Genomic DNA, 8,980 nt, shown 5'->3' on the forward strand with positions numbered 1-8,980 from the left:
AGGGATACACACTGGGAAGAGGTAACTATGGGGAGGAAGTGGGAGGGGAGCTGTTGCATTGTGGTAAACTGTGGTCAATGTCATGAGACAAAGTATATGTATACTGCTGTATGGAAAGTGAATTTGCTCTGTAAATCTTCACCCAAATCACAATTAAAAAAATAAAATAAATAAATAAAAATTTTCTATATTACCATTCAATGGCTTAATTATTGCTATGTTACATTAATTAGGAAAAAAATACTTCATAAAATTTTAGTTTTAATTTCTACTATGGTAAATATCCAGACACAACATAAACAAATAAAAAAGCGCTTTATGGTTCTGAGTAACTTTACAAGTGTAAAGGAGTTTTGACCCTAAAAGTTTTGAGAATTCCTGATCTAGATGTAGCAATGATGAGGAGTAAAAAGTTATTTACCATACCTTCAGGACCACTGGTAGGAGAAATAGAGGAAAAAAACAGCCTACATCCAGTTGGATTCAGGAAAAGCAATATACTCAGAGAACAGCCAGGTTTCAGTTGCAGCAAATTTCTGAAAAGACTCTCTCTCTGTTGAAATATCAATTTTTCTTTCTTTACTGTATCATTACCCTCATTGAGTGGTCTTGTTTTTATTTTTTATTGTACCTTGGAAAGGTGGTTTGATAGCTGTAGCTAACTAATAATCAAGATTAGTTTTGATATTTACGAGTAATTCCCTTTCAATATCAGAATATTACATATACCAACAAAAATACAGCAGAAACACAATTTTCTTACCTATTTCACTTCCACTTCCTCCATCCTGAACACTCCACAGGATGATGCTGCTCTCTGAAGCAACAGCAACCATTTTATCTTTGTCTCCATGTGGACCTCCAACCACTTTCGCATTTAGAGCTACCCGTTCAATAGTCCAATCCAAATATGGGCTTGTAAACACTTGTTGCCATCCTGAAGATTCCTTGATTCTGTTAAGAAAAAACAGATGCATAAGTTACATTCAGCAGCAATTAAGCAAAGAATACAAACAAATACGCCCCCCCCAAAAAAAGTTAACCATACTCACTTTTACATTTATTAAATATAAAATCTTGTTGACATGTCATGTACAAAGCCAGAATATTACTCTTGACTGAAGTTATCTTATACTTACATAACAGGATATATAAAGTACTTAAAAAGAGAGTAAAGTTCTGCATTTTTCCAATGACATTTAGAAAAGTTCTCTAAATTTAAAAACAGAGTTAAAGCTTACAATAAAAAAAAGGTGATTTCACCTTTAACTTTTCTCCACAGAAATTATTATTGTCATTTTGTACACATAGGAATACATCAACAAAATCAGAATCTGGAGATTATATTGAAACTACCTACACATAATCTGGTCCTGCAGGTGACAGTCTATCCAGGCAAACTAAGGGAGTGATCTGGTATACCATACACATCCAGGATCTCAGCACAATCAAAGGAATAATGGGCAGAGCTTTAGAAATGTTTCTATGAGGAATGTTTTTAAAGACCTAGGTACAAAATCTTATGGAACTATTTGTTTTCCATGAACAAGGGGCTTAAAAGGGTTCATATTTGCAATGGACAGAAAGATTGGGCAATCTACATCCATAGAGATACTGCCTCAGAAACCCAAGGAGAGAGTGACTATGAGTCAGATCTGACTCCACAGCTGCAAGTCTGTTTTTTTGGTTATACACAGATGTACTAGTATTTCTCTGAAAAAATCCCTTTCAATTTTATATGATACTTTTCTGCTCTATCTGGATTTGTCTTTTTAGACATGTATTCTATGAATAGAACAAATCATCATACATTTAGTACCTAAAAAGTTGTGTGATTAAGAAAATGAATGACTTGAACTTGAACGAACTATGAGACATCTATACTTAAAATTACACTAAACAAATGTTGGAAACGAAACTATAAAGCTTCTCTTTGTCTTACCTAAAAAGAATAAATCAAACATGAAAAATTAAGAAAAGTTGGGGTGGGACAGAGAAGGGGAATAAAAAAGAATTAAGAAAAGTTCTTTTATATAAGGATATGCCAAAATCACATTTAGATATTCAATCATGGTCACCAAAAGACATAAGTGAAAGCACTTTAGCTTCATTTTAGTTTAAATATATACGCTAAAGCACTACAACTCAAATTCATATAAATACACAATTCAGCCTTCGTATTAATTGGGAGCTCTGATAGTATAGTGCATAAGTCACCTGACTGCTAACCAGAAGGCTGACGGTTCAAACCCACCAGCCACTCCTTGGAAGGAAGGTTGGGCAATCTACTTCCATAGTGATACTGCCTCGGAAACCCAAGGAGGGGTCACTATGAGTCGGTCCGACTCAATGCAAATAACAACAACAACAACATTAATTTGAAAAATTAACAATCTGCTTAAATTTTAAGGCAATACAAAGAAAACTATATCGATTGTCCTAAAAATTGTATGGTTTGCAATTACTCTCCTCAGCCACCAGATGGGATTCATGTGTTAAGCTAAACAAATAGAGATAATTACCTAATAAACTCTAAGAATGCACATTGAGTAATGAAATATAGATGTTTTTATAGGGACCATCAGACTGGGATTGTCAGCACTTCAGGAAAAGTGACATCATGTTGCTTTGTGGATGTGCACATATACTTGGCGCTAACAGAGTTCCATAAAGAATTGCTAAATTGAATTAATGACGTGAAAGATATAATCTGGTGATCACAAATTTACGAATATAAATATGATGCAATGTAATATTTTGCAGAGATCATGAGCCTAAGTTAATTTTCTCTACAGCCATTAGGAATATAAAATAAAGATAAGACAAACAGTAAAAGAATCAGAACAGCCTATCTGAAAGTGTTATGACAATTACCGAATTTAATTCAGTAGGGTATGAGACCAATGTAGAGCCTTATTCTGCCAGCTTCTAGAACACATAAGACTGATTATTAGAGATAGAGTATCATGGAACTTAAATTAATAATTCTGACTACAGTAGTTTAACATAATAGTTAACAGATTCAAAATCTAGACAGGAAAGGAATAATATCAAGACATCTCAGTTACATCAGTTTACACTGCCAGGGAAATATTTAAGACATGTTAAAGCTATCAGTAATATTTATCTAATTAGCTGTGAAAATAAAAGCAAACTAAATCTAATTAGGAGAAACACCCCAAAACCCAAATGCACTGCCATCAAGTCAATTCCATCTTGGAAGGACCCTGTAGGACAGAGCCGAACTGCCCTCAAGGGTTTCCAAGGCTGTAAATCTTACAACTTTTTTTTTCCCCCAATTGTGATTTGGGTAAAAGTTTACAGAGCAAATTCATTTTTTATTCAACATTTCATACACATTTTGTTTCAAGACAAATAGTGACTGCAATACCACAATCTAAGAGCTCTCTTTTCACTTCCTGCTTATAGTTACCTTTTCCCTGTGTCCTGCTTTCCTATGCACTCCTGCTATCTGAGCTCACTTTCTATGCAAATGATGCCCTTCTGATCTCCCATGGCTGACTGTTCTAAGGATTTTACCTTTGTGGTGTAATTCTTCACCCTGTAGGCCTGTCTACCATTTGGATGAAAGCCACAAGAGTGAGTTTAATTCTGAGCCCGAAGGGTGATTAGGAGCCACAGTCTTGGGGGTTTCACCAGTCCACCTGGTCTTTTTTGATTTTGAGGTTTAGTCCACATTTTTCTCCCACTCTATCCAGAATCTCCATTTTTGATCACTTTTGGAGTGGTTGGCAGTAGTACCTGGGTACCATCTAATGCTTTTAGTCTCAGGGTCATGGCTCCTGAGGTCCACTAGTCACCTGAACTAATTGTTTCCATGTATCTTTGATTTTCTTCACTCTTCTTTGCTCCAGATGAGGCGAGACCAATTGTTGCATCCTAGATGGCCGTTTGCAAGCTGTGGTAGTTATGTTTGTGTGTCAACTTGGCTGGGCCTGGTTGAGTGGCTGGGCAGCTGGTGGTTGTTCCCCATGATGAGACTGGTAATCAACTCCATGGTGGGATCTACCACAAGCAGCTGCCTTTGGGTATGTGGTCTGCTTCCCGTACATAAGCAGCAGCTCTGGGAACGGTCTCTAGCCTATGGCACGCTTGGACTCTGCATATAGCCGTGTCGTTGTTTAGCAGACTGCCATGCTCTGCCGACCTTGGGACTTTCAATGGACTTAAATTAATAGCCTGCCATGTAGTCTGGTAACATCAGGACTGTGCCTATTTACTTATTAACCTCGGGCTTCTCAGCCTCAGCAGTCAGCAGCTGTCTGAGTAAAGTAACGCCTCTAGCTCCAGTGGGCCGGAAGCAGGAGGCAGAGCTGAACCCCAAGGTTTAGGGGCTTTCCCCCAGCCCCTAGAGACTGGCACTTTGAACTTAAGACTTAAAGCCTCAAAACTCTAAGAGTTTGCTAAAAGTGAGGAAGACATGAAACACTTACTGATGAAGATCAAAGACTACACTTGTCAATATGGATTACATCTCAACATAAAGAAAATGAAAATCCTCACCACTGGACCAATAAAATAAAGCAGCATCACAATAAATGGAGAAAAGACTAAAGTTGTCAAAGATTCATTTCACTTGGAGCCACAATCAACACCCATGGAAGCAGAAGTCAAGAAATCTAACATCATATTGCACTGGGAAAATCTGCTACAAGAGACCTCTTTAAAGTATTGAAGAGCAAAGATGTCACTTTGAAGACTAAAGTGTGCCTAACCCAAGCTATGGTATTTTCAATCATCTCACATGCATGTGAAAGCTGGACAATAAACAAGACCGAAGAAGATTTGATGCCCTTAAGTTACAATGTTGGGAAAGAATACTGGAAATACCATGGACTGCCAGAAGAATGAACAAATCCATCCTGGAAGAAGTGCAGCCACAATGCTTCTTGGAAGCAAGAATGGCCAGACTTTATCTCACTTACTTTGGTCATGCTGCCAGAAGGGAGCATTTCTTGGAAAAGGATATCATGCATGGTGATGTGGAGAGTCAGCGAAAATGGGGAAGATCCTCAACAGGATGGACTGACAAAGTGGCTACAATTATGCTCACCAAATACAGGAAGAATCGTTGAGGATGGTGCACAAGTGGGCAGTGTTTCATTCTTTTTTACATAGGGTCACTATGAGTTGGAGCCTACTTGAAGGCAGCTAACAACCACAAGAAGACTTCAATACAACGTTGAACAGAAATGTTAATGGCAGGCATTCTTGTCTGGTTCCCATTCACAAGGGGAATGCTTTCAGTCTCTGCCCATTGAAACTGTTGGTTGTTGGTTTTATATATATGCCCTTTATTAATTTGAGGAATTTCCTTTCTATTCCCATTTCACTTTGAGTTTTTTCAGGAATGGATGCTGAATGTGATCGAATGCTTTTGCTGCATCAAATGATACGATCATGTGGTTCTTTTCCTTGGTTTTACTTATGTTGATTGTTTTTCTAATGTTGAACCATCTTTGCATACCTGGTATGAATTGCACTTGGTCATAATGTATTCATTTGTTTATTTTTTGATATGTTGTTGGAATTTACTGACTAGGATTTTGTTGAAGATACTTGCATTTATCTTCATGAGGGATACTGGTCTGTAGTTACCCTTTCTAGTGGTGACTTTGCCTAGTTTTCATATCAGGGTTATGCTTGTTTCATAAAATGAACTTGGAATTATTTCATCCTTTGCCATGTTTTGAAATAGTCTGAGTAGGACTGATGTCAGCTCATTGCTTTTTTCTACTTTTTTATTTTGATGAGGATTATTAATTTTCCTTGAGGGTACTCTGTGATTTATTACCTTCTTCCCAAGTTTAAGAGTCTGTTCTCTCTCAAAATCATCTTGACTTCTTCTCCATTTTGAAGTTCTGTACTTAAACTATTTATTATTCCCTTTTTTTGGTTTGTAATTGTCCTCATTTACCAATTGATATCTCTGTTGTTGTTATGTGCCATCGAGTCAGTCATCCAAGTTTATTTTACTTTGGATATATCTGCATCTGGATTGGTTTCTGGGTTACAATGTCATGTGTGTTAATCATCAGTTATTGTCTGCTATTGTTGGTTCTCTGCCCAAAGGACTCCCTTTAGCTTCTCTTATAAGGCTGATCTGGTTTTAACAAATTCCTTTAATTTCTGTTAATCTAGAAATGTTCTAATTTTGTTATCATATTTGTAGGATAATTTTGCTGGATATGTAATTCTTGGTTGGTAGATTTTTTTCTGTCACTGTTTTAATCTCATCCCATTGCCTCCTTGCCTGCATGGTTTCTGCTGAAAAATCAGAGCTTAGTCTTATTAGCTGCTCTTTGTAGTTAACTCTTCTTTTTCTCCATGCTGCTTTCAGGATTCTTTCTTAGTCTTTGTTGTTGTTGTTATATGTCACTCAGTCGGACCCAACTCATAGCGACCCCTCCTTGGGTTTCCAAGGCAGTATCTCTATTTGATTACGATATGTCTCAGTGACTTTCTTTTAACATTTATCCTGTTTGGGGTACACTGAAGTTCTTGAATGGGAATCTTCTCATCTTTCATCATATTGGGGAAAGTTCTCTTCCAAGAAATTTTCAACAGTTTTCTCTGTGGTTTTATTTGTCTCTTTTTCTGGAATTCTCATCACACATAAGTTCTTCCTCTTGGTGGTGTTCACAGAAATCTTAGGCTGTCTTCATTTTGTTTTGATCTTTTTTCCGAATGATCCCTTAACTAAGCAGTACTGAGAGATTTGTCTTTAATTCTGTCTTCCATTGATTCTATTCTATTCCTTTGCCCTTTCAATGTTTACCTATTTCTGAAATACTAATCTTCTGGATTTCTATTTCCTGTTTTTGTATTGTATTTTTCATTAATTTTGTCAGTTGATTTTTGTATTGTTTATCTAAATTATTCTAGAGTTTTTTCTGTGTTTTCCTCAATTTCATCAGTGTTTTCCTTGATATGTCTCTCAATTCCAAGACTGTAATTCTATACGGAAGCTGATTACCACATTTTTCTCATTTGGAGCAATTGGTGGGTCTGAACTGCCAACCTTTTGGTTAGTAGTCGAACGCTTAACCACTGAACCACTAAAGCTGTTAGCAGATACAAAAGTGGGTAAAATATATAGGGGGGAATTAAAAGCTGGTAATTAAAGAAATACCTCTTCAGTCTAAAAATACAAAATCAGAATTATTTCAAAACTTGCATTGTCTGTTAGGTGCCATCTAGGTGATTTCAACTCACAGTGACCTCAAGTGACAGAGCCTGTTGCTAGATGCAGTCAAGTTGGGTTTCTACTTATAGTAACTTTATGTAGAACGCAACAGTCAGATGAGTGGTAGATGCAACAAGCAGAACTACCAAAAACTAACTCACTCAAAAATAAAAGTCAAACGATCATTAAGTAGTTAGTACCTGTAACACACAGCAAAATGGGCATATGCAGCTACAATCCAGTTGTGATGGCCAGCTACTATTAGCACCTTTCGTGGATCCACAGGAAATCCTATTGATTTTAGAAAAAGGGACATTTTAATGCTCTGAAGCAAGGATCAGCAAACTACAGCCCACTGGTCAATTCTGACCCTCTGCCTAGTTTATAAATTTAAGTCTTACTGGAGTAGAACCACACTCCTTTTCTTACGTATTTTCCATAGCTACTTTCATGTATAGAGTTATGTCACTGTGACAGACATTCTTTGTTATCCACAAAATCTCTAACATTTAGTATATGGCTGTCTACTGCCACCTCGTTAAAATTCAGAGCAAACAAAAGGGAGATCACGTACACCGCACATAAAAATTGCAAGCCGAATGATACTTTTCAAGATATAAATGATAAATCTAGACTTAAAAAAAGATAAGGCAAAAATCACTTGTTTAAACAAAACTATTCAATATCCCCTATTTTTCTTTATCTATTTATATCATCAGTGCTTACCTAGCCTAACAGACTCTTCTCCAGTTCCAGAGAGAACAGGCTGGGTACCATTTCCCCGAGCTTCACCTTCTGCAGAATTTAGTCCATTTCTAGAATCAGCAGAGGATCTTGCTGTGTTGTTTATTTTACGACTAGGAATACCTATAAAGAGAGAATAAAACATTATTTCCAAGTTCACTTATTAACCATAAAAAAAATTTTTTTAAAAATCAAATTTTAATTATGGAATATAAAAGTATGAACTTCATAACAGCCAAAACATACCAACTAATATAGCATGCTACTACAAATAACTTATCATAAAAAATTTTAAATATTCAACAGATTTCTGATATTTACCATATTACTTATGACAATATATAAGATTAAAATCTATCATATTATGTTCCATTTAAACCTAGGGCTAAATCACTAAAATAAATCTGTTGTGAAATGAATTCTTTTATGCTGTCTTTTGCCTTGGTTCTTCTCCATGAAGCCTTGAGGATTTACCATTGATTAGTTCATAAGCACCAGGGTTACAGGTGAGGAGAGACAACTCAGGGACGCCCGAAGTAGCAAGCGGGAAGAACAGAAGAAAGGGGATTAAAAGCCAGGAAGCCAGAGAGAAGAGCAGTCAGCCGAAGGGATTAGGTGAGGAGACGTAACTCAGGCCCGCCCAGAGTACCAGGCCGGAAGGGCAGGAGAAAGGGGATAAAAAGCCAGGAACCCGGACAGAGGAGCAGTCAGCCCCAAGGACAACTCAGGGACGCACAAAACAGCAGGGCAGAAAAGCAGGAGAAAGGGGTTTAAAAGCCAGGAAGCCAGACAGAGGTACAGTCAGCTACAGGGACCCAGGTGGGGGTGATACGAGAGGTCTCCAACTGCAGGACAAACTTGTCTGTCAGTTTGTCCTACTGTGGTGACATGTAGACTTGAGTTTTGAGGCTGAGCCTCTGGTGTTTAAAACCCAGCAAGATGCACCTGGTGCACAGGTAACAGCCCAGCTTATAGACTGAGACAGACTAGGAAGAAGGAAGAGGCCATCCACTTCTCAAAGAACTGGCC

General features: G+C 37.3%; 1 protein-coding gene across 1 annotated transcript in view; it reads right to left on the minus strand.

Moving 5' to 3' along the window:
- The window catches only part of KCTD3 (potassium channel tetramerization domain containing 3), a 111,914-nt gene that overhangs the window by 62,371 nt on the left and 40,563 nt on the right, over nt 1-8,980 (minus strand). The window contains exons 7-9 of the mRNA XM_007952556.2: nt 7,934-8,074; nt 7,408-7,498; nt 764-954 (exon numbers count right to left, since the gene is read on the minus strand). Coding sequence (XP_007950747.1) covers nt 764-954; nt 7,408-7,498; nt 7,934-8,074 — 423 coding nt within the window. The remainder of the gene's footprint in view (nt 1-763; nt 955-7,407; nt 7,499-7,933; nt 8,075-8,980) is intronic.

The sequence above is a fragment of the Orycteropus afer genome, unplaced genomic scaffold (assembly GCF_000298275.1).
Source record: "Orycteropus afer afer isolate SDZICR_OR568_19922 unplaced genomic scaffold, OryAfe1.0 scaffold00013, whole genome shotgun sequence".
In the NCBI taxonomy this organism is placed as follows: Eukaryota; Metazoa; Chordata; class Mammalia; order Tubulidentata; family Orycteropodidae; genus Orycteropus; species Orycteropus afer.